This window comes from Argopecten irradians, chromosome 4, assembly GCF_041381155.1.
Source record: "Argopecten irradians isolate NY chromosome 4, Ai_NY, whole genome shotgun sequence".
NCBI lineage: Eukaryota > Metazoa > Mollusca > Bivalvia > Pectinida > Pectinidae > Argopecten > Argopecten irradians.
Window position 1 is genome coordinate 49,200,109 of NC_091137.1, and position 27,594 is coordinate 49,227,702.

Below are 27,594 nucleotides of genomic sequence, written 5' to 3' on the forward strand. Positions count from 1 at the left end.
GACATCTTTTATAAGAAAGATAGTTTTATGCTCAAATTAGACCGACCACCAGACCCTAAATTGTTGATAAGACTTTCTCAGAAGTTCTTTACTAGATTATCTCCCCCTAGTTTTAAACATACGATCAGACATGTAGTGGAGACAAAAATAATCAAGCCAATTTTAAGTGATTTTTCAATATTCTAGAGGCTGGTGGCCAGTCTAAACTTAAATATAAATTTAGTTTTGTATTACTGTAAAATGTATTCCAAAAATAACAAGACAAGAAACTTATTTCATGTATTTAATGGGAGCATTAGTCCTATCTTAAATCTACACAATGGGCATGGATTATATTTCATCAACAGTTTACAAAAGTTGTCATTATTTCAGAAAAAAATTACATGAAACTAGCCTTTTTACCATCCCAGCTATAAAATACTGGACAGGTGGCATGGTAATGAGATGATGATGCTGATAATGAATTATGATTGTCATGTAAACAGCTTTGTATAATTTAGTCTATGTTTTAGTACCAACATTTCTCTATTTAAATGTAAGACAGCTTTTTTACGCTGTGAGGAATTGTAATATAAAAATTGTGATGGTCGGACAGTGTCAAATATCATTAACCAATAGTTTCACTAGGATTTCGAATCAATCATTTTTAGCATTTTAAGTGTATGTGTAAACGAGACCTGATTCAAAACTTTTGTATAAAATGAATACCTGCCCCTGTTTAAGAGACCAAAATGTGAACAACTTTTCGGTACGGATATACTGATGAGTGTATTATGACTGTGGCAATGAGCTTTAGATCTCTACACAACTAAACACTTATAAATCAATAAGCTTGAGTATTGTTCAGTATACAATGTACAGATAAGGCCGTGTACAGGGCATGATTTGAGGCTCCCAGAGGGCTAGGTAACAGTCTTGTTGACAAATTTTATAGTGGCAAATTAAAGGGAGAGTACTCTCACACCCCATGGAGTGCAATGGTAATAGTTCAGAATAAAACTTTTTTAACAATCTATTGACATTATATTCTTCCAGAGAGAATTTATAAATTGTATTTCCTTTTGTTTGTATCTCTTTGATTAGGGTTTTAGATAAAACAGTGGGATTCCTAATAATGAAAAACAGATTATTACAATTTCCAACAAGATTCTTTTTAACACATAGAATTACATAATCTACAACAGGTGTGAACACATCACACATCTGAATTATTTTAAATATCAATCAAAGCCTGACTTCTCTTGCCTGAGACATGACTTAAATTTCCCTCCAGGAACCTCAACTTTATGTTGCACCAAAATATCCCTTCATGGAGCCTCACATACTATAATATATTTTAAGAGTAAAATTATTTTTGTTTTAATAACGTCATGATTTCTTTTAACCATACCAAAAGGCTAATTAGTTTTTTGTAATAAGTTTGCAGAGATACCGGACATTAGTGTAACCTATTCACCCCCGTCGACCACGTTTGAACCCTTCCTATTAAAGATTGGAACAGTTCATTACGAAATTTCAGGGGTGAATTTGTTAACTGGTTAGAAATGATAATACAACTATAGGTCTTTGCTGCCTTATTATGCTACTCTATCACAAAACATTGAGACACCTGTATCTAAGGGAGGCGACTGAGCTACTACTGTTAACAACAGTTACTGGTCCTGAAAATTCCTCCAACAGACTACAATCTCAAGAAATGGTTCATTATAATAATAAAATCATAATTTAATTTAAAACGGAAAAAAAAATATGAACAATTTTATATCATGAGTTTATAAAATCTCCACGTGGAGTCCTGTTACATACAGGCCGATGGGAAAGTTACAATGTCACAATGAGACAGAAACATGGACCGACTAGATAATACATTGTCAATAGGAAGCTCAATAGTGATAGTTTCAGCAGTTCCACAGGGGAACGAGCTGTAGTACATATACCCCATATATCACTCCCAAACCAGTAATAAATTAGCATAGAAATGACACAATATTTCATAAAAATAAACCCAATGTTTGTAAAACTTGGGCATCACTGAGAAATATATTTAAATATATATATATAGGTTCTGTATCTCAAATCCTCTTCCTCCAAAAATAAAAAGTAGAACAGGAGTTGAAAGAAGCTAATTAAAATACAGATACAATAAATAGCATACTGACCTCGCACAGGCCGATTGATCAAAGTCGTCTGATGAATATATAGGGAAAAATATTTTGAGCAATAAAAATATTCAATATTTATTTAAAATCATTGCAAGTAATGGTACGCATATTAGCCCCAACATGCAACATACGTCTAAAGCATGCTGGAAATCAAATCATTAACGAGTGTGACAGATGAAGATGATGAAGAAATCATGAAGATAACCAGATAGATCTAAATTATATAAGATTTTACTGTTAACGTGAACACATGAAATGGTTTGTATTGGACGACTTTGACCAATGTAGCCCAGTATTTCATTAGCTTTTACAGCAAATATTGCAGCCTCCACTAAAAGCATCATGAAGGGTTTTACAAGCACTAATGTCATCAATACAAACATAAAATGTAAATATCAGTTAGCTAATGAGCTCACTCCTGTCCCTGTATGTATACCAACAGGAAAGTATCAGTTAATGTATTCCACACAATAAGCGCCCCCTTTTTTTGTTAAGAGCCCTGGGAGCTTATCGGGTCAAATACAGTACCTGACTATTTCCTGACACTGTATATGTATAAACCAACACTTCACATTTACTCTGTGGTATTAATACATAAATGTACACATCAGTCGTTTTTAAATTATTTTTATCGTACATAACTACCAACTTTGACATTTTCCATGGTGAGTGTCTACCCAGAACAGCTAGAGAGGTATAGGGTGTTTATCGTATGTGTGATCTCAATCAGTAATTGTCCCTACATAGTGGATATACTATTAAGGTGTACTCAATCTTTCAAGGCACACTTTATAAATCCCACAGGTATCAGACAAACTTCACTCGTCCAATCAGAATAGGAAGATACAAAATAATTTTTAGAAAAGAGGTTTCACGCATTCTTTGACAATTTTTTCGTTTAACTTTGTATAATGCAATACCAAGAGAAAGTCAACAAGACTATCTAAAGTAATAATAAGATAGTAACAACCACAAAATTATTATCAATAAAATACAACCTTCTAATTAAAAATCACATAACAAAGTATTTTTTACTAATAAAACATGTTACAATGCATGCAAATGTTTTTAGTTTAATTCTTAAAAATGAGCAACCTGCAAATTACTTTTTTTTAATAATTATTATTTTTAATTAAATGGATACTCATATGTATAAATATTTATGTGTGAATATACTTCAGGATAATATAGATACAGATTTTGGCCTAAATAATATTCTGAGACTAACTTTATAGATATACTTTGGAGACCTAACCTTTCTATTGTTACAAAAAACTACCCTGTATACTCTTGCCGTAAAATACATCAAATTATAAAGTTACAATCAAGACAACATTGGCACATGGATTATCTACCCTTACACAGGGATTACCTCCCCTTACACATGGATTATCTCCCCTTTCACATGGATTATATCTCCCTGCTCACAGGAACACATCTAGGGTAACAACAGTATATCTTAACAATAGTACAGGTGGATAAAAAGGGGATCATTTAAATAAACAAAATAAAACAGAAACATAAAAAATCTAATACATGTATGCCATACAAGCTATTAAAGTCTCTACAGGGACTTTGACATATCACAACCGACACTACACTATCCTAGGGCCACAGACTGTCCAGCAGTGCTGTAGGAGGCCCAGGCCCTACAGGGGTCATAATCACATGACAAATAGACCAAAGTCACATGACAAGTGGACTCCATATCTTGTGACCAGGAACTCCATTATAACATGACCAGATGACCTAAGATGACAGGTTAACCAAAAGACAGATGTGAACACGTCACATGACAGGAAGTCTAATTGTCACATGACCAATGAACCCTAATGTCACATGACCAATGGACCCTATGATTACTGATGCTGATGGTTCCAGGAGTTACATTATCACATGACATGAAGCAGCATGTCACATGACAGGAAGTCTAATTGTCACATGACCAATGGACACTAGTGTCACATGACCAATGGACCCTAATGTCACATGATCAATGGACCCTAATGTCACAGGACCAATGGACCCTATTGATGATGATGGTTCCAGGAGTTACATTGTCACATGACATGAAGCAGCATGGTCACATGACCAGAGGATCCAAACTAATTAGGACCAAATGCCACCAAGTAATTCCCATCTGTAGAAGTTCCTGACTCAAACACTCAGGGATGTTGTTTATCCGCATGGTCACACATCATCGGTAACCCCCGCCAAACACAACAAAAGTTATCGTCGGTAACCCGGCCAAACACAACAAAAGTTATCGTCGGTAACCCGGCCAAACACAACAAAAGATATCATCGGTATCCCCGGCCAAACACAACAAAAGTTAGTGCCGAGAGCAGCAGTGGAAGAATGAGGATTTGGCTCTTTGTCATAAGCTCAGTTTTTTCAGTCGTCGCCGCCCACGCCTCCGATGGTGATTGCGTGCATCTTGTTCCTCGCGACTGCGGACAATGAAGCTCAGTTCAGAACCACTATTGTTCATAGCATAAAACACATTCACTTTATCTGGGATCAGCATTTCTACAAGGAAAAGAAAAGTAAATTAAACATACAATACAAAGACAAATAAACATGATGTACGGGAGGTAATGTAAAGTTTCTGCACACTGTTTATTAATTAAAAATAGGGCTGTCACGGGTATTAAAGTTTGTCCCCAGTTCCCAAATTTTAGTACCTGACATTTATTTATGAACATATCAACTTCGTGAGTTATGGTACATTTACTGATGTTGTTTGGGGCGAATATTTGATTGAGCAAAATTCAATGTAATCATAATATATGTGAGAGAAGTATTCTTCAATGTGATAAACGATATTGTTGCATCCATTTTTAAATATCGATCAGTAACATTGGACAATCTTAATGTAACAAGCTGACAAGGCCCAGTTGACAGAGCCCAGCATGTCCGTCGCATGCTATTTTCATGCACAAGTCCAATAGGAACTACAATAGAGTGACGTAATCTTAATTCGGACAGTGACTTTGTACTACTTTGAATTTTACGTATACACAGACATATGTCAGAATGTTTCCTATATTGACGGGTACCAGGGTACACATTTTCAGACCTGGTTACTTCAGGTACTTGTAAAAGACCTACCTAAAAGTATAGAATATGATACAATACATGCATCATGTAGGATAATAAGACTTGTAGTATGTTATGTATTTCATCCATTCTAATACCAGCTGGTATCTACAGCCATCTACAACATCTACTCACCCCCGTCAGGTAGAACCTGGAGAAGACAGTAGTCTTTGTGCTTTCCCTGTACTGAGTATTTTTCCAGGACTTTGTCGATCACATTGTTGGTGTGGTCAGCATTGTGAAGCTATTTAACAGAATCAGTTGACATTGTTAAAATCATTACACAATCCAAATTAATTCACACAATACTGTAGTGCTGAATGTATAGAACAATGTTCAAATCAATGTGTACATCATTTACTCATGTATCAACAAAACCTGAAGATATTATATCCCGGACAAGGGGGTTGTTAAGAATACATACCATAATACTTTTGTATACATGAGTCTGAGCGTTGGCTCCTGACTCAAAGCTGACTCGGACTACACAGTGGTCGGAGGACTTGAATGGAGACATTGGGTCGCTGTCGTATGACAACAACGATGATGTAGATGAAGAATGGGACATCTGAAATTACAAAATTTGTAAACTTTTAATCTAGGTAATGAGTCATCTGAAAATACAACATTTGTAAACTTTGAATTTCGGTAATGAGACATCTGAAATTACAACATTTATAAACTGTTAATCTAGGTACTTTCTACATATAAACAGAATGAGCTTAGTATGGAAGTAGGAGTTCCTGTTGTTGAAAACTCTGATTTTAAAGGTTTTCCTTCTCCAGCAGTGTTATAATTGACATGACTTATCCCAGGGCATAAGGACATTACAGTGTTCTTTTCTGTTAGACATTAGAATATGTGTGCTGTACTTACCCCTGGTGTGGGAGATACCGGTGAGTCGAGATTGGAGCTACTACACACACTGGACCGGTCATCTAGTCCACACGCGAACATAGCAAACCGTGAACTATCAAACTTGGCAGGCTTGTGGCCTAGACTGAAATAACAAAAGGTAACGAAATGTTTTCATATGACAAGGAATACTTAGTGAAATACAACAAATTGGAAATATTTGGCATAAAAATGTAAATCAGTTCAACATCATATCAGCTAGGATCATGTAAGTGTATGCTAAAGCAAAGAGATGGGGAAAGCCACAGTACTGGAGAAAAACACCTGGCATCAGCCCAATGTGGGTTTCAAAAACTCACAAATCAAAGGTGGAAGGCTAGTGGCAATATTTCAGAACACATTAACCACTCAGCCACAACAAAATGCATCTTGGGGAGGAGGGGGAATGAAGTAGCATGGTAATGAAATACTTTCTATATTCTACTTTCATTAATAACATGTTTGAACTAAATTTAAAAAAAAAAATGAATGGTATTATCAGACTGTTATATCTCAACACTTACCTAGAAGATTTCTTTTTGATTTTGGCAGAGTCATCTTTCATTGGTTCTATTGCACAAGAAAGGTCATGGCTAGAAAAATAGATTGTGAAAATGATTAACTTTGCATTATAGTTTGATATTTGTTATTGTCCTATTTGTAATGTTATTGATAAGACAAACCAAAATTTATGTCACAAATTTACATATACATATACAGTAGCAGCTTCCAGAGTTTAACTCTCACTGACAGTATACAGATACTATATCACTGATTTTTTAAGTTCTTTTTACAAGTGTTTACATTTAACAACATAAACATATCTGCCTGATATTATCTTAAATTACGTCAACTTACCTTTCACTTTCATCATACACCCTGACGGCGTCGAACCAAAGCCAGACCTGGGGGTCTTCATAGAGACTGTAAATCTGGGCGGCGGACTGGAGCAGCTTTATCTGGGCTAGCACCTCAAACTCTTTACGGCGTTTGTCAAAGTTAATGAGTCCATCGTCTGTACAGTCGGGTATAGCTGTGTCTATCATGGTCAGGTCTGTGAGGAACGTCCCGAGGTACGGCACGGTACCCTGCACTATACCCTGTAACAACAATATTTATACCAAAATCACAACCAGAGTGGTGAGGAACGTCCCGAGGTACAGCACGGTACCCTGTACTATACCCTGTAACAACATTATTTATACCAAATTCACAACCAGAGTGGTGAGGAACGTCCCGAGGTACAGCACGGTACCCTGTACTATACCCTGTAACAACAATATTTATACCAAAATCACAACCAGAGTGGTGAGGAACAACCCGAGGTACAGCATGGTACCCTGTACTATACCCTGTAACAACAATATTTATACCAAAATCACAACCAGAGTGGTGAGGAACAACCTGAGGTACAGCACGGTACCCTGTACTATACCCTGTAACAACAATATTTATACCAAAATCAACCAGAGTGGTGAGACGTCCCAGGTACAGCCGGTACCTGTATTACCTGTGAGGAACAACCTGGTACAGCACGTACCCTGTACTATACCCTGTAACAACAATATTTATACAAAATCACAACCAGAGTGGTGAGAACAACCTAGTACAGCACGTACCTGTACTACCTGTAACAACAATATTTATACCAAATCACAACCAGAGTGGTGAGGAACAACCTGAGGTACAGCACGGTACCCTGTACTATACCTGTAACAACAATATTTATACCAAAATCACAACCAGAGTGGTGAGGAACAACCTGAGTACAGCGTACCGTATCCGTAACACAATATCATCAACCTGGGACGCCCAGTACAGCACGGTACCCTGTACTATACCCTGTAACAACAATATTTATACCAAAATCACAACCAGAGTGGTGAGGAACAACCTGAGGTACAGCATGGTACCCTGTACTATACCCTGTAACAACAATATTTATACCAAAATCACAACCAGAGTGGTGAGGAACAACCTGAGGTACAGCACGGTACCCTGTACTATACCCTGTAACAACAATATTTATACCAAAATCACAACCAGAGTGGTGAGGAACAACCTGAGGTACAGCACGGTACCCATGAATATACCCTGTAACATCATTATTTATACCAAATTCACAATCAGAGTGAACCAGCTTTCTCAAATAGGTCCTATCTTTCCAACTCATTTGTGAAAAACTTGACCTATCATTTTGGTGCTAATAGCAGGTTGGATAAACTATTTGTTGTGAAAGCAGTTTGAGCTGTCAGTTTCCGCTAACAGTAGCTGGAGCTACCATTTTGTTGCTCAAAGCAGTCAGAGCTGCCATTTTGGTGCAGACAGCTGTCATACAACATCTACTTCAGTGGCCTAACACTAAATAGACTACTCTGAAACAGTACAAGACTAAAATCTAAACTTCATGTTTCCACAAGCTTGAATTCAATAACACAACACCATCACTCACGTTTTCTATCCAAGACTGTCGCTTCGCCAGGTTTCTTCTGCGTAGTGATTTGTTGTTGGAATCAACATCAGGGAATTTCGCTGTGGCTTCCTGTAACACACAAACATTATAACTAACAGGTGAGCGATGACACATTTCTTTATCACCAGTAAACTGAGATCAGATAACCAATGACAGCAGATGTCCTATTGAGGAAGATTTGCTTGATATTCTATAACATTTAAGATTATAACTTCAGTGATGATACACAAATGTTTTCTACTGACCTTCATTAGTAATTCCCTTGAAGCTATCTGGTTGTTCTCGTTAGAGAAGATGTCGGCCAGCTCCTGGAATAGAGCTATACTCTCTCTGTAAACAAACAGTTACAAGGTAAACATCATAGGATAAACATCTTCAACAATAGATACCTTTCAATATTTCTCGATTTGCCTTAGAATATAAACAGACTTATAGTTGAACACACAATATTAATGCTATGGTTAAGAGTCACTAAAACAGTAAGTATACAGCATCATCACATCAAGTTATTCAGGTTTACCTGGTATTCCGCTGTCACAAACTTTATATTTAGTTACATACCAATACACACATATGAGGACAGATGATGTGAAAGCAATGGAAACCTTTGACCTTATGATATGCATAATTAATGTACCACGTGATACCCAAAAACGTTTGCACAATACTAGCATCTCCAGTGAAAATGGAACGTAATCCTTTGTAATCTTCCCGCTGAAATGATTCTAGTGCAGGATATCATCTTTTGGCATCATTACATCACCAATAGACACAATAGTCCCTCACAAACAGTATCAGGTATCACGTGGTGCATGAATTAGGCCCATTTTTTATTGAGTAATAGCTAGGGAAGACCTCTCATGGTTGTAATGGGGAAGGGAGGGGAGAGGAAGTCCTTTGTAAGGGAGACAAAGACTGACAATAATATTTATCCTACAGAACTGAACACATCACAAGAGGGGACATAACTCTTGATTTTTCTAGTAAAATAGGATGATTGCCAGAGGACCTTGTTCTGGCTATGGGAATATAAAGGGACATAACCCTTACTTTGGAATGGAAGATTGCATTTTTTCAGTAGGAAGGGATGATTGAGAGGGAAAATTACTCTTGCTATGACAATTACAAGGGGACGTAACTCTTACTTTGGAAGAGAGGACCATGTTCTTCGTAATCTGTAGACTGCTTGTGCTTGGAGGCCGGAAATTATTGCTTTCAATGACGAAAAGTTTTTCAAATGTCGTAATTCCTGTTGATGAAATCATGAGGTTATGGTAAGTAACAAACAAACCCACATCAAACACTTCAACAAAGTAGTAGCAGTTAAAACGTTTTATTCACCTCAATTAATAAGTACGATTTTGCAAAATAAGGTCAAAATGAAACTACAACATTTAACACCTAAACAAAAACTATATGAAAATTTGTAGTTCACTTTCTGCAACGATTGAACACTAATACAGATGTTATTAGATGTAAATCATACTTGAGCAATGTCTATCCATTTTTGTACAATGCGGGATCGCTGAGAGGATTTCATGTCACGATTCTTGAGTATGGTAGCCGACACTCGGAGAGAAACTCGATTAAACTGGTCTATGGTGGCAAGAACGCTAGCGGCAACATTTCCTCCTTTGCCGAGGCGCCTGGCTCGACGGGCCCACACTGCCCCAAGACAGTGATGTGGCACGACACGCTTGAACAGCTCCTGAGCAACAGAACAATATAACATGTGATTACACAAAACATTTGGTTACTTCTAAACTATTGAGAAACATGTTTAATCTTTGATGAAACTTTATGTACAGGTTTAATACAATAGGCATGACTTACTGCATCTTTCCAGGTCAGCTGTTCAGCAAGCCGTTGGTTGGGGATATCCATGAATTGGAGAGGTTTGAGGTAATCAGTATCCATCATATGGTCAACTTCATCACAGAGAGAAAATCGAAACTCTATTCCAGCATCTGTAAGAACAAACAACACAAATATTCAGTGTATGGTCTACAGTCAAACCACACAAATATTCAGTGTACGGTCTACAGTCAAACCACACAAATATTCAGTGTATGGTCTACAGTCAAACCACACAAATATTCAGTGTACAGTCTACTGTCAAACCACACAAATATTCAGTGTACAGTCTACAGTCAAACCACACAAATATTCAGTGTACTGTCTACAGTCAAACCACACAAATATTCAGTGTACAGTCTACAGTCAAACCACACAAATATTCAGTGTACGGTCTACAGTCAAACCACACAAATATTCAGTGTATGGTCTACAGTCAACGTCTTAACAAAAACAGTCTACTGTCAAACCACACAAATATTCAGTGTACAGTCTACAGTCAAACCACACAAATATTCAGTGTACTGTCTACAGTCAAACCACACAAATATTCAGTGTACAGTCTACAGTCAAACCACACAAATATTCAGTGTACAGTCTACAGTCAAACCACACAAATATTCAGTGTACAGTCTACTGTCAAACCACACAAATATTCAGTGTACAGTCTACAGTCAAACCACACAAATATTCAGTGTACTGTCTACAAGTGTACGGTCTACAGTCAAACCACACAAATATTCAGTGTATGGTCTACAGTCAACGTCTTAACAAAAACAGCAAACATTGGTTTATTTTTGTTTTGCATCTTAATTGTGGTGGAGTAAAGCCAGAGTATACAAGAAAAAGTCACAGACCTACAATCAGTACCATGAAGACAATCCCTGGCATGACAGTCTACTGAGGTAATGTGGAACACAGCCACAGTAGCCCTGACACAAACACTTCCTTAAACCATTTAAACTACCCTAGTTTTATCAACTTTTTCTGACATAAAAATTCCTTCTTTCATATAGCTGTGTCTGATCTTTCCCTTCATATTCTGTATTCATCAATTAAGACTATACCTGACTTCCCCACAGCCTCTTTGTGGAAGCGTTCAATCTTGTGTCTGGCTCGCATAGCCAGGTCTGAGTCGGGAATGTACTGGGTAGAGAACTTCTCTAGTGTGTGGAGGCAAGGATAATCAGGCTCCTCCCGGAAATCCTCCGAATATGTGTCCAGCCACACCGAAATCACGGATTTCACCGTCCTGTCACAGAAAAATAAACCTGTCATAAATTATTTTGAAAACATTTACCTTAGAAATAACTATAAACATGTTAAAATTGAACATTCTCAAATTCTTTTTATACTTAGAAAAGTATGATCTAAAACTCCTTACCTCTGCTGAATTTCCTGGAGTTCCTTTCTCTCTGTTGTTTCCTGTCCACTTACTTTCAGCCATTTGTATCTGGAAAATAAATGGTCAAAATGGAGTTATACGAAACATGAAGTTAACAATATGTTTTTATTGGCTTCATTATTACATTTAGGCTATGTTTTATTCTTCACAGTAATCTGGGATAATTGGTATATCTAACACTGAACACATCTGAGGTACAATCAATATTGATGGATTTTTATTTCCTAAATCACTAACTCATCCAAAATATTCCAATACATTGCCGATCTGTATCCAAATTTTATACAGAATGAATGCTCAACGACTTTAGAGAAGATGTAACCACAGGTTTTGCAACAAAAGAGAAGTGAAAATAAACTAATTATGCTAATCACCCTTTGAACAACCAGGCCCTAATAAAAGAAAACTACTGTTGACAAAAGGTGAATTCTGATTGAACCACCATCTTCCCACTCTTAAACGATACTGACCTTTCGATGAGTTTGTCAAGCACCTCTCTTGGCGTGGCAAAGGTGCGGTAGGTGGCCAGGAACACATTAACGTAGGTGGAGTCCAGCTCACCTTTCACTGTGACCAAGCTCTCTACCAGCTTCTCCAAAGTCCCGACCTTGATGACCCGCATCTTCTGAGTCTCCCACATAAGGTGGGAAAACTCACGACCTTGTTCATTGTCAGCCTAAAATAATAAAGGTTAAACTCACGACCTTGTTCATTGTCAGCCTAAAATAATAAAGGTTAAACTCACAACCTTGTTCATTGTCAGCCTAAAATAATAAAGGTTAAACTCACAACCTTGTTCATTGTCAGCCTAAAATAATAAAGGTTAAACTCACAACCTTGTTCATTGTCAGCCTAAAATAATAAAGGTTAAACTCACAACCTTGTTCATTGTCAGCCTAAAATAATAAAGGTTAAACTCACGGCCTAGCTTGTTCATTGTCAGCCTAAAATAATAAAGGTTAAACTCACGGCCTTGTTCATTGTCAGCCTAAAATAATAAAGGTTAAACTCACGACCTTGTTCATTGTCAGCCTAAAATAACATAAGGTCAAAGTCATGACCTTGTTCAGCCTACAATAACATCAGGTTAAAGTCATGGCCTTGTTCAGCCTAAAATAACATTAGGTGGAAAAACCTTGAATGAATTGAAGATGAGGTCAATCATTTATTAGTTTAACTTGATAGAACTTCCATCACAGCAAAAATGTATCAAACTTTAAAGTACAGTAGAACCAAATGCATTTAAATCGTGAAATTAAATTCTAAGGAAAAACTCTTCAGCCCTGAAAATGCAAAATTAACTCATCATGAAAATAAGTTGTTTGCAGTAGGTTGTTCTGTAGTAAGGCGAGTTAAAACTGAACCAACTAGAACTGTCTCCCAAGTGGCAGACTAATACCCCTGCTACATAAATGTAGAAATGACTCCATTGATAGGGGACCTTGCAGAACCCTATATAGTTTACTCAACTCCCCTTTTTGCCAGGGTTCTGTGTACCAAATTTTATCAAAATCTGTCAAGTAGTTTAGGAGGAGTTCGCTGGACAAGGTTGTGTTTACAGACAGACAAACAGATTCCAGTATACCCCCCTCCTCCCCCTTAACATTGTTGTTGGGGTGTAATAATAATCATGGTTGGCTTTTAACTATTAACCAGAATAAAGCATCTCGATAAAGTTCATATCATACAACTTTTATAATTTATTTTCTCACAACAGTGAGTGACCGAACAGTTCTATCTAGAAATAGGGTGTCTCTAAAGTCATTTACATCATGATAATACCGGTGTTATTAAAACTTTTGGCAAAATTCCCAAAAATTGCAGTTAACCCCTTGGAAACCCCTTTTTATTACTTCAATGTTTGACCAAAACAACAACATATATTCAAGGGGAAAAAAGAAAAACAGACTTCAAAATAACGTTGGAAAACCCAGATATATGATATACCAACTTGTGATAGATTACTTAAGTTTCTATAAATAGACGCTGTAAAATATCCTAAGAAATGAAGAATCACAGATAAAAAGAATGTGAGGAGAATAAGATGTACTGGCACAGGCTGCTGCGTACACACAGGTTACTGTATCCACATTGGGCCGGTGAACCTGTTGTACTCTTCCTAACTATCTTTATAATCTAGGTTTTCTTACAACACAAGTATAACGGGTTTGCACCAGGGTGTGAGCTTGTACAGGTCCACCTCACACTGCTCAGCCCGGGAGTTATCAGATACACACACATACATCACACAGTGAAGTCTTTATTGTCCTCTTACACATCAAAACTGTAAATATACATGCCACTCTATTTATTTTCCCTCAAAAATAAGTGTACTTAAGTCTAATCTTAAAATGATCTGTCAAATTGAGCAAATCAGACGCTGAATTACTTTATAAACAAGACTGGAGAGGTCTTCTAAACTAGGCCTACAAGTGCTGTTTGAAAATATTTCAGGATAAAATTTGCTATCACGCTGTACAAACATGATACATTGTATCTCAGAAACACACCAACAGATGAGCAAAAATGACAAGATTACAAGAAACGAGATACAGATGCAAGGCCAAACACCCCTTGTGGAGTATACGTTCAACCATGTAGGAACGATAGACAAAATGAACAAACAAATACCTCCAGTAAAGTATATAATATACAGATATAGAAATGTCAGACAGATAGACAGACAAGCACCCCTGAAATGATGAACAGATTATTCTGTTTAGTTTTAAATCTTATGAACAGCCAGGGTCATTTAAGGATATGCCAGGTTTAGTTTGATGGTGGAGGAAAGCCAGAGTACCCCGAGAAACACCATCGACCAGCAGACAGTACCTGGTAACTACCCCATATGGGATTGAACATGTGACACAGAGGTGGAGGGCTTGTGGTAGTTATATAACATATATAAAGATATCAAGATATCTTCACCAATCAACCACTTCGACCCCTAAACAGATGAACAAACAAGTTAAAAGGGTCTTAATAAACACCCTGAATAAGGTATATTAAAAGGGAAATAGAAGACAGACAAATGGACAGCCATGCACCCCTAGGTGGTATATGAATGACAGACAGATGAACAAACGCCCCTGATAAATCTATATAGCTGACACAGTAATACACCACAATAAAGTCTGTGGCTGGAGATTGGCTGGTTAAAACAGTAGTGAGAGATAGAAGGGTTTCCTGTAATTATCTAGAGCTGAAACAGAGGTATGAAATGAGCATGTGTTGTTGATTACATCATCACAAATACCACACCATAGAACCGTGAACGCAGTCAGAATTTTCAATGAGTGGTCAAACCCAGCGTGGGTTGCTAAAAGTTAATCATTTTAATTCTTGGCTATCATATATATACACACATGTGAATTTGTCCTCAAGTTGTCTTGACAGTCTTATAATTTACCCACATACCACTAAATAACTTCTTTTTGATGTGGTAGCACACATACACAACTAGACAATCTCAGCATGCAACTGTCAGAAGCAACACTTCACATACAGAAAATGACTTTTCAATGTTGTGATGTGTGATGTTGCATGATTTGTAGCGTCTGGTCGACTACAAAACTTGAAAGCTGAAGCAAGCTCCAACTGAGTGCTAGTTGTGGTTTGCTCTTCTTTAAAAAAAACTTGTGCTACATCTTCTGGGAAATCCACAACACACAAAAAACTAAGGTGATGGGTTCGTTGGATTTTGTGAGTCATATATACACAGGCTGTATTCCCAATCAAAGTTGTATCAGACCTGCTCATCATTATATGTAGTTAATGGAACCCTCCCACACCTACCAGACTTCTGCCATTTTAAGGCACATACTGAACATCATCACTTAGAATACTTGTTGGTACATTTTACAAATGTGTGCCTAAACCTTTGGTCCCATCCAAATTTTTTTCACCCTCCTTAAAATGTTCATTCACATTATGGATATATACATGTGACCTTACATATTTATCTATCTTGAACCAGATAAATATTCCTTAAGATAAGTCAGAAAAAGTCTAGATTGTATCATGGAATAATCTTTATTCTTTGAGATGAAGGTATAAGAAGTAGACAACATGGTATAATGGGCAAAAAATCAGAATTTATTATACTTATACGCATGATCAGGGGAGATAACTTTAATGACTAATAACTTTAAAGAGGGAGATAAATTTTTTTTTTTTTTAAAAAGATAAGTAAACACCTGGGGGGAGATATAAATGTGACATAAAGAAATATAACAATAGGAGATAATCCCACTCACATAGGATACACATTCACAGGACAAAGAGAGATACTAGGACCCAAGGGAGATGACTACAATAACATACGAAAACTGGGAGATCTTTGATTGCCTTTACTATTCACTAGTGCACATAAACTTTTTGTGTTATAAAACAACAACCAATATAAATCAATCTTGTTGTCTTATTGTCACTAACATCTGACTAGGGGAGAAAACTCTATACTAACTTCTGACTAGGGGAGATAACTCTATACTTACATCTGACTAGGGTAGATAACTCTATACTTACATCTCACTAGGGTAGATAACTCTATACTTATATCTCACTAGGGGAGATAACTCTATACTTACATCTGACAATGTGTGGTAGGTTACTTTCTTGAGGTAGACATTGTACACGGCCCCTTCTTCTCGCTCCTCTCGCCAGAATCTAGTTACATCATCCTATAAAAGATCAATTATTGTTAATCATTGTGTGTTAAGCAATAAGCATACATCAATTCATTCTGTTCAGTGTGTACAACTTGGTATATAAATCTGATGTTCCTCCTATCAACAGTCAAGGACATTTAAGGAAAAACTATTGTTAATATATATATAGGCATCAATCTAGATATAAAGTGTTAGTGGTCAAATGTCAGACACCCTAACCTCACAGCCAACAGGACTACATTGGTCAGGATATCAATTCTGTTAAAGTGCAGCCCCTATAACTTACTCTGTCCTCAGCTGTAATATCTTACACGAAGACACAATCATGAGATCTAATGTCCACTTTGATTTAATCTGTGTACGGAAATCTCGAGTCTAATAACACTACATGCGAGGCTTACATAATTAGTATCCTTTATTTGGTATCATATTTGTGGCGACTTGAGCCACTTATAGAAGACTTTGTTCCTGCTATTGTCTGAGTAAACATCCCCAGCTATATCACACACATACACTGACCCTGTATACCTCATACAAACCATCCCACACCACATTACATAGCGATATATAAAATTACAGAGTTCTATAGATACTGGTACCATTTACTACAGAGGCTAGACAAACATCCCACTGGGTTAACAGGTACACTAAAACTCTACACGTACAGACTGAGAAAAGAGGATTTCTTATAATCAAAGTATATGTATGTTAACAATGATAGGTTCAAAATATAACATACCCCGGTAATTATAGATTCCACTTAATTTCATTTTTTCCGAAATTTGCAATCCACAAATTTTTTCCTTTTAAAAACATACCTATACATGATATGTATATATTCACATGTACCTTTTGCAGTAGGCTACCAGGCATTTTTAGGAATCATTGAAAATAAATTACATTTTATAAAATATGAAACAAAAACAAACACCACAAACAATCATAAAATTTTCAAAATCAACTGAAGTAGACATAATTGAAATTGTGTACTTCACTAAAGAAAATCTCTAATAAGTAAACCTGACTTTTAACACTATAATCAAGATCTTACCCAACTAAGAACTGAAAGAGAGCAGTGCTTTTTCAGTCTCTTCTTAATGATAGCAGAGAAGGCTTTTTTGGAAGACTTATACGGCGAAGTATATTTCAGTATCTTTCCACTGCGTTTATACAAGTGTGACTTTCTCCTGTCCATCACAAGTTCTAGGTCGGTCAAACGGTCAGTACTGGGCAGTATCGGTCCTTATAGAGCAATCTTACAAAGTGATTAATTAAAAGTGATTAATTAGTGTGTCAATTTCACTTGTCAATACCTAAAACACTAGATATGTAGTCCTCCACATTTGTAGATATTCCTGAATGCTTTATCACTAATCTTGAACACTCTAAAAATGTTCTCAACATTTCATCAACAATCGAAAAACACTTCATAAATAATCCTTAACACTTGTATATATGTTGTCCTGAATATTGATAAACTTGAACACTTTGTAAAGTCTTAAACACTTTAGCCTGATGAAAGTCTATGAAATTGAACACTGCAGTCCACACGAAAATCTGTAGATCTACAGAAGCACACCATATGTCACATTTACACTGACGTTCACATGTACAGCTGACAGTGTATATATCAACTGATCCAGTTTACCATTGACCAGTACACTGAGCTAACTGACCATTACAGGTGACAGTGGTCAGTAATCATTGACCAGATGGTACACTGACCACCAGGTGTTGATGATGGTCACTAACTCTGACCAGTGACCACCAGGTAAATCACACCTTGGTGTGAATCTCCTATCAGTTATCACACCAGGTATATATACCTGTACAGGATATCACCAAATTATACCAATCATACTTAATATGTAATTAGTAAACAAATAATTGTATGACAATAACAATTGAAGTTGTCTTCTTCAGGCAATTATATAATTAAAATGAAATTAAAACAAATCTGAGACAGCAATTAACAAATTTAAGTTGATTAAAGCTTCCAGGACATTGACAAACTGACCCATATAACTTCAATTAATAACATAATTATCAATAGAATCCATTAGAATAGAAAGATTCTGAAGTGAAACACTGAATGATGACATTGTGTAAATGTAAATGTGTATATTGTTTTTATATATAGAATACCTGGGTGTTGTTCATTTACATATTCAATACCCGTGTATTTAAAGTGTTTGTTAATTTACATATTCAATACCCGGGTATTTAAAGTGTTTGTTAATTTACATATTCAATACCCGGGTATTTAAAGTGTTTGTTAATTTACATATGCAATACCCGGGTATTTAAAGTGTTTGTTAATTTACATATTCAATACCCAGGTATTTAAAGTGTTTTACTCATATGATACACATGTACACATCAGTTTCATGTTACCCCGTTATATATCCTAGTGAAGTAGAACATATATTACACACTTTCTAACTGTCTAGACATAAACCTGATAAAACTACCATTAAATCCCATTTCAGAAAGCATTCTCCTTTGGTGATATGATAAATATGGATCTGTTAACAGTAATGAAATAGCATATAACCTTGACATCTTCATGTAAAGAATATACTCTTCTGTGTATAACATGCTTCTAATTCCCATAACTTACCATGTAGAATGGCATATTGGATATCTAAAACATAGGTCACCAGCTACAGAATGTCTGATAGAGAAACAGAAAGTCACAAATATCCCACTGCTCGTCATCAACAAATAATAGCCAGTATTTACACACTAGTACATGTGCACTGTCACTGTGTGTGCTATGAGTTACAAGCATCACTAATTTTGATAGCGATTATAAACCTCTTTATAAATATTTAACACTTAAACTCAGCGAAACTGAGATATGATTAGACTGCTCTTCTTCATAATGCATACATGTTAAACCACTTAAGATGTAATTATAGACAACTAAACGATACTGGACAACCGACTACATTCTGCCTCATGACCTTGAGGTCAAAGGTCAACAACTACTTGCTAAATGTACTTAGCTCCAATTCACATCACACCCAAAATTTGACTGATATTTTACATAAAGGATTGGAATATTCAGCTGTCAAATTGTGTTTTAGTTTTTTAAGATATACCATATGTCTACATACCTTATAACCAGTTATTTTTGCAAGGATACTTTTGCAATTTGCTAAAACATTTTCAGCAAAATATTGAGAAATGGTTGAATCTGAGAGCCAGATCTAAAAAAATTAAAACCTTAAATTTACTTTCCTCATTTTAGTTAAGACCACATAAATTTACCTCTGCTTAAATAATGAAACGGTGACATGATTTGAATGTCCAGTTACTCTTATATAAATCACTTATAAAGTCTAATAAATGTAGAAATTAAAACAATGTAAAACAAGATCGCCATATATATTTCAACCTTACTTTAAACTTCCTATAATTCCCTTCGTTTCATTGTCACTTGGTAAAAATAATTGTATTATATTGGTGTGCACCATACCAACGAAGGATACCAGCTCTTAGGAAAAGAAAGTATACTGAAACTGAAAGTCAACATAATGCAGACACGTCATAATGAGATAATATTCATTTAAACAATGAAATAATCTGGGAAATCCTGTAAACTGGCCCAGGTTTTCCTTATAAGTACCTCTTTGTGCAGTCAATTGACACCTATGTATAATGGTGATGTAAGTTACTTTTTAAATACTGTACTCTTCTCCCCAGACAATTTAGCTGACATATTGCATGCTTTTCAGTTTCTCATCAGCACATTTTAAATACCCCTAGATATGAAGATGCATCCTTTCTGTAACTAGAACAGTCGCCAGAGTGGACAACTGCACAAATTTAGTAATAATGCAATTAATAGGGGACATTGCAGATCCCAGTATAGGTTACTCAACTCCCCTTTATGTCAAGATTCAGTGAACCAAATTTTATCAAAATCTGTGAGGCAGCTTAGGAGAAATTTGACGGACAAAGTTGTGTTTACAGACAGACAGATCTCGACACACAGACAGCAAACAAATGGATGGACAGAAGGACAACCTGACTCCAGTATAACTCCCCGGAAACCTTAACTTCGTCGCAGAGGATATAGCACCCTCCTCCCACAATAACAAAATTAAACTGGAAAGAAACATATGCAGACCTTCTTAATAACAATGCAAACTGTCAACTTTGTATTGTACCATGTACAGTGTATATAAGTCATTAAGTCTTAAGTACAGAACCTACAAAATAAATGATGTAGTGGTAGGGCATTCATAAAATCTCATACTGAAATATGACAAAGAGATATCGGAAGGTGTATGTAATGTTAGATTGTGTGACATCTTTATTCTGTGACACGTTGTGTGATACTTACAGCGTAACATTCAGCAGAATCACATGGAAGTGGTTTGGAATATTCATCCAAATCAGATCTCTTATCAGATCCACACAGTAAAGAGTAAAACAAATCCCTTTTAAAGATGAATGACTTCAGACTGTTGAGCATGTCTGTCCCGCCACACTCACAACACGTCTAATGTAGACATTTAAACATTTATTTGTCAAATCCCTCAACCAGTGACCCCGACCCAAACACCCACCTGTTTACCTGTACAGCGTGAGTCATTCCTAACAAAACTATCACAGTTTCATGCCAATGAACTACCCTGTTTTCCAAGGTGCAAGCCTGACTGCACAAACTCAATCAAAACAGGTAATTTGACACTACATTGGTTTCTTGTCATTAATACCTATGTGGAATTGCAATGATGATGCTTTGAAATCGTAAACCATTTACATAATAATTTTTACCTGCAGATCAAAGGGAGGTGTATGCAGCAAGCCTACACAATGTCAATGTTTAATAGTAAGGCTTGTCTCTGCAATGTTGTACAAGCTGTGTGGGAAGGGAGTGATGTGAAGATAATGATCAAGATTTCTCCTGCTGATAAAATTAACTTTATTAAAAAAAAATTGTTTATTAAAAAAAAATTGTAAAGAATGTGTTGTTTGTAAATGAACAATGCAGCTATTATTATGAAGGTTTGCACCTTAACACATTTAAGTATGTTACTGCTATGTAAATATAGCCAACAAGTTATCTCCCTTCTCCAACTCGATATTGTAAAATAGGAAAAGGAATTAATCTACTATGATCTCTTTCCTACTTGAATCTTAGCTCAATGTTTCTAATCAGGCAGCAAATTATCTCCATTTTTGTCACAATTCTTTATTCACTTAATTGACATATATAACTCAAACTGCCAATCAGTTTCTCAATTTTCATTTAAATTGCAGAATAAATTGTCTCCCTTCTTTGCCCAAACACGCAACACATTAATTGTCATCCATTTGCTTCCTCATAATTAACTTGAAAAAAAACAAATTATCTAGTCACAGCTTGCATCATAATAAAACATTATGTGTTCGACTTTTCACAAGTCTCACATTTATCTCTAATAAGTATATATTTTTATCAGTGAAATGATAAAAGTTATCAGGTGTTGATAAGTGACATCATCTGGTAAACTGTGGGGTTATTAGATTGGCTGATAATGACCCTGACCTTTGTGAACCTGGTAAACTGTGGGGTTATTAGATTGGCTGATAATGACCCTGACCTTTGTGAACCTGGTAAACTGTGGGGTTATTAGATTGGCTGATAATGACCCTGACCTTTGTGAATCTGGTAAACTGTGGGGTTATTAGATTGGCTGATAATGACCATGACCTTTGTGAACCTGGTAAACTGTGAAGTTATTAGATTGGCTGATAATGACCCTGACCTTTGTGACCTTATAAAGACCAGTCCTGGGGGCTTGAAATACTGCAGATATACTTATCAAAACCTGACACCCACAACATGTGCATCCTACTATATCTAATACACTGTCAGTATTAAACATATACTAGTAACATTTCTCAGTATTGCTGGGGGACAATTTCACCAGATAATATTAACACGATCAGAGCATTTAGTTAGGGAATGACCTACAAGTGACCACCTGACCCTTGGTGAATATTAAGTGTACACTTCACCTAGTTAAGGAACAGCTTCCTAGTATGAAAGGGAACAATAGTTAAGTAGGCAGTTCCTTTAGTCCACTGAATTAGCTGTTTCATTCTAGGATATAATAAACTTATAAGGACTAACAGAAGTTTATTACCACAACATTGCGATCTACATCATTAATATTGTCAACAAATGTTGTATGATGTCACTTAACTATTGTGGTTTATAAAGATTTCCATATTCAATGAAAAACAAGTTTTTATAATATCTTTTCATAATATTTAATGCTTGCATTGATATTTATTACTTTCAGGAACAGTTCACCTCCCACGACCACTGACTCGACAGGTGTGTCAAACTCGTTAATTAATAAGTTACCTGTAGGCCAGGTGTGTCCATTGCAGAAACTGCCACATCATCAGTATCAACCACATCAATTACATTAAAAACTTGTTTACCAAAACCACATGTAAACCCAGAATGTACGTCACACCAAGATCACTAACGACGGCATTACCTCCCATTTTACCTGTATCACACTCTGAACTAGATTTACAGGTGTATACATCATATAACACCAGTCCATACAAATTTGTCAGCTATAACTGATAATATACCATAAATATAAAGTCATGATAATGTCGTTACCTTAATGGTCATGAACTTACAAAATAAGGTTACAAAGACCAAAACAAAGAATGTGATCATTACAAGATACACTGTGAATATAATTATACATAGATGTCAGTATCAACCACCTATCTATATCAATTGTGTTTTAGTTGGAATCCTGAGAAAGTGTGGCCTAATTAACAATGGTTTTTATTCAGACAGGTTTTACAGTAAGTTGATATCCAATGACACTTTATGTTATGCATTATAACAAATAACAAAGTAATAGGTGTAACTAGTACTCCCCTGTCCTTTTGTTAGATTTGAGTTTGTAAAATAATATTTTGGTATATATAGTTGCCAAATTTGATGTACAAGTACCGGGAAATAAATAATGAAACTCGTCACCAATACCATCTGAACATAAAGGGCAAATTTTTCATTACAAGATATATTTGCCCATCGCCCCGTTTATATGGACAAATGCAAATTAGATGTACGGAATTTAATAATAGTTTTTCTATCTGTTTCTTTTAATTTCAATATAAATTTGGAGTTGTGGAGTTGATGTTTTGTCTACAGACACACAGCCCTCTACTAACTTCTTGCATGGGGAGGGCCGGGGTATATAAATAAATGACATGATCACACGCATATGAACATCAAAAATAATAATACAATCTGGCAATCACTAGCAAGATAACTGAAAGCATGGAGGTTTATCTGTCAACTTAAATCATATACAAATATTGTTGAAATACAATGTAATACACTTCTTAAGTTCAGAAATAAATAAGGAATTAAAGTTTGATCATGTACCCATCCAGTGCGACCATGTCTAACAGGTAAACAGATACAAGGTGTTGTATAGCCTTTATGGCCTGATAAGGTGTTACATATCAACACAGCACCATTGTATTAATTATCTATTGTGATAACTAACACCATTGGCACACCCACACCTATCACTGTAGTACAAATGGCTAACTTATTTAGTTTACATAAATGAATGCTCTACTAGAGATGGATGGCCTATACTTCATTTTTGTTCATTTTTACACATTAAAAGACTAGAGTTTACAGGAATTAAGGAAAACAATACTGTGTTGTGCTATTAATGTATACATCTATTAGAACATATTATTAATATTAATATGTGCCATCAAATTCAATGTTAAATAAGGGAAGACAACTGACCCATGTTTCAAGACCACTACATGGGACCAAACATTGTCTCAATCTGTATCATTGATGTACAATAATTACAAGGGGAGACAACTACATGTATACTGATGTTTCTAGGTCAGTGTAGCACTACCCCATCATGTCCATTGGACCAAACATTGTCTCAATCTGTGCCATCAATGTACAATAAGGGGAGACAATTACAGACCACTACAGCACTGTCCCATGTACTTGAGTATGTGATTAAGTGTCAGGATTTACATACAACACCAAAAGACACTTCAGCTTTTTTACGTTTACAGTGTGAGAAACTGTTGTCTCCAACTATCTCAGGTCAAAGATCTAGAAACACAACAATCGGATATCATTTTAGGAACAGCAGAAATAGCATTGTCTTTATACAGCATTTCTGTAACTATTATATGATAATTAATGTATGTCGTTTTGACACAGATGCTACACTGCAAATTATATTTTTATGAAATAAAAACAAGGAGAAATTTGATTTTTTTTTGGTCTTCATTTACCATATATGCATGCTTATAAGTTTTAATTAAAACTTTTACCATCCTTGTAAAGTTGGAGATTTGGACCATCTAGCTTTCTTTATCTTTAAAGTAAACAAGTGAAAATAATTACCTAGGTATTAGCATCTCTAAGAAATTATTTTCCCCTCTGACCATAATTAGTTAATATTGTGCATATTAATCCTAAAGTAAAATTTTATTACCCGTTCCTAAATTACATAACAAGAATTAACTATAAACCTGTTTCTACAAACATTTACCGATTTAGTACCGTAAACCTCCGGTTAATTCGAACCGCCGGATAGTTCGAACACACAATTTTTTCCAGAAAAACGGTAATTTTTTAGCTAGTGATAGTTCGAACACTGACTTTTTATAATCAATCCTATTTCGGATAGTTCGAACACGTCAAATTATGAACGTAAAAGTAAGATTTTTGTCGGCAAACCGGCGCAATGGGGTCCCTAAAAATGGCGATATATTTTGCATATTGCAACAGTTTTGATGTTTGGAATAAAGATTGTATAAATGATCATTATAATGACCATACGACAGATAAGTAATGAACATTTTAAGCCATAAATAAAAATTATTTATGCCGATATATCGTACACAAAGCAGCAAGGCCAAATGTTTAATCTTAGGCCCCGACAATGTATATTTAAATTCGCTGTACCTGATGGAAACACGTGGAAGAAATCGCCAATGTTTGTTAAGTCCAATCTAGATACGGATATCAGTTTAAGTCGACATTAAAATATGCATTCAATCTATCTTTAATCAGCCAATCAAGGTGTTAAATTACCTGTAAACACGTGCCTCACGCTGGCTTGGACAGGCCAGTTACGAGGTGTCACAGCGAGCATCAAAAGCCAGCCGCTGGGTCACAGCAAGTGAGTGTGATTACATATTCAGCTCCAGCCAAAGCAATCCACGTGTTGGGTAATTGAACAATAGATACGTAGCTTTTCATCAGGTTAAAACTAGTTACATAATTTTAGAAGCAGACAATATGCAATCGGATTTTGGACAATCTGACAGTCACAGTGCGCTTGTGACCTAATTTTACGAAATGAATGTAAACAAATATTTTCAACAGCAGTTTCGTAAATGCAACCGGATTTTCTTTAACTAAAAAAGTAAATAAATAAATTTACGTTTGTTACGAAATATAACAAAGATCTAACTAGATTTTCTGTGGTTTAAATAAAGTTTCTATCTCAGTTAACGGACGTCGATGTAAATTATAGGCCACGATCGTGAACGGTGCTGTTTGGGGCCTTGTCCACGTGCACATATGCATGCGGCTTCTGCTACGCAATTAATTATAAATTCACCAATTAAATGCTCATGTTTACGAGAAAATGGTTGAATATAATATCTTCAGGAAACTAAATACTTTCACTATAGATTTTCTGCCTTACATTGCTTATGCCAGGTACATCGGTACAAAACTGGTTTTTACCGATTTCAACTCGGATAGTTCGAAATCACGATTTTTTCCTGAAGCTTAATTTCGGATAATTTGAACTGGTCCATCAATATTTATTCAATTTTGTTCGAACTAACCGAAGGTTTACCGTATATCAAAATTGGTGACAATGCTAGGACTATATAGTATAAAAAAAAAATTGTGGTTTCACAGCAATCAGGAAGCCGAAAAAAAGTTTATACACAATGAAACTACTTATTTTCTCTGTAAACACAACAGATTGAAGAGTTGCATCTTATATCAAATTAAATATTTACAATGTAAAGTGCAATAAATTGAAAATGATGATAACACCAAATTAGATCAATAACTCAACATCAAAGCTGAAAACAGACTAAAATTTAGTGAAACATCAAAATTTGAAATTAAAAAAATGATAGAATGGAATAAGTCTTGAGCCACATGAAATTAAACCTGTGCATTACTTAAAAGCTTCAGTTCAATATTTCCGATATATATAAATAAACGGTTGATGTAACTTGTAATAGCAATTTTTGAATGCTTATTTCCTCCATAATAAGCCCATATCATCCATTGATGGTTTCATTGTTTTCAATGTGATGTCACATTGAATAAAGTTTTCATTGAAATTATAGATGCCAAGGTTCTTTAAATAAAACATAAGTTATAAACCATCCTATACTACTACATCTATAGTGTCACGGGTAGGATAGTAAAACTATATTGTCAAACACAAACAATAGACCTGTAAGTTACTCAACACTGACAATATAAGGATAAAGTCTAGTCCAAATATATACTCTGACATGGGCCTAACTGTTATTGGCTTACTGTAGCCTACATGTAAGATAGTCATAGGGATGAAGACAAATATTTAAATCATAATCAATTTGAATTAATTAAGACACAAAATGCAAATACGAACGTACACTTTGACATTTACATTGAATAATTCACAGAAACCGACTAACAGTACTGTACATAACAGCATAAGCCTAGATAACAGTTTATTGTGAAGATGAACCGAAGATGGACGGAGTGAAACAGACAGATTTGGGGATGAATGTCTCTGTTCACAGACTGATTATGACGTACTTACCTGGCCTTCCTGGCGTGCTATGGCCATACCTCCAACATCTTAACACATCACAATATCTACCGGACCACAGCGCCAATACATGGCTTTGTTTTTATCGAAAAACTCAAGAAAAGAATCTGAGATGATGCACAGCAGCCTACTTCCGGTCGGCCATGATGATTCCTCATTAGAT

The 27,594-nt window shown here is 35.7% G+C and overlaps 1 protein-coding gene across 4 annotated transcripts; it reads right to left on the minus strand.

Annotated features, from left to right (window-relative positions):
* Window positions 1-269: 269 nt before the first annotated feature.
* LOC138321911 (ral guanine nucleotide dissociation stimulator-like 1) lies at window positions 270-27,594 on the minus strand. Of its 4 annotated transcripts, none has more exons than XM_069265941.1 (16): window positions 27,423-27,594; window positions 16,477-16,569; window positions 12,358-12,563; window positions 11,867-11,935; window positions 11,550-11,734; window positions 10,462-10,595; window positions 10,115-10,336; window positions 9,774-9,877; window positions 8,874-8,958; window positions 8,608-8,697; window positions 7,014-7,255; window positions 6,680-6,748; window positions 6,138-6,261; window positions 5,686-5,829; window positions 5,397-5,505; window positions 270-4,691 (listed from the first exon to the last, which is right to left on the minus strand). In XM_069265941.1, exons 1-16 carry the CDS (start codon window positions 27,447-27,449, stop codon window positions 4,540-4,542), a joined length of 2,055 nt encoding a protein of 684 aa, XP_069122042.1. In that variant the 5' UTR covers window positions 27,450-27,594; the 3' UTR covers window positions 270-4,539. The 4 variants fall into 4 exon arrangements, with proteins under 4 accessions (XP_069122042.1, XP_069122041.1, XP_069122043.1 ...); XM_069265940.1 differs by lacking the exon at window positions 27,423-27,594 and adding an exon at window positions 20,909-21,098; XM_069265942.1 differs by lacking the exon at window positions 27,423-27,594 and adding an exon at window positions 19,178-19,329.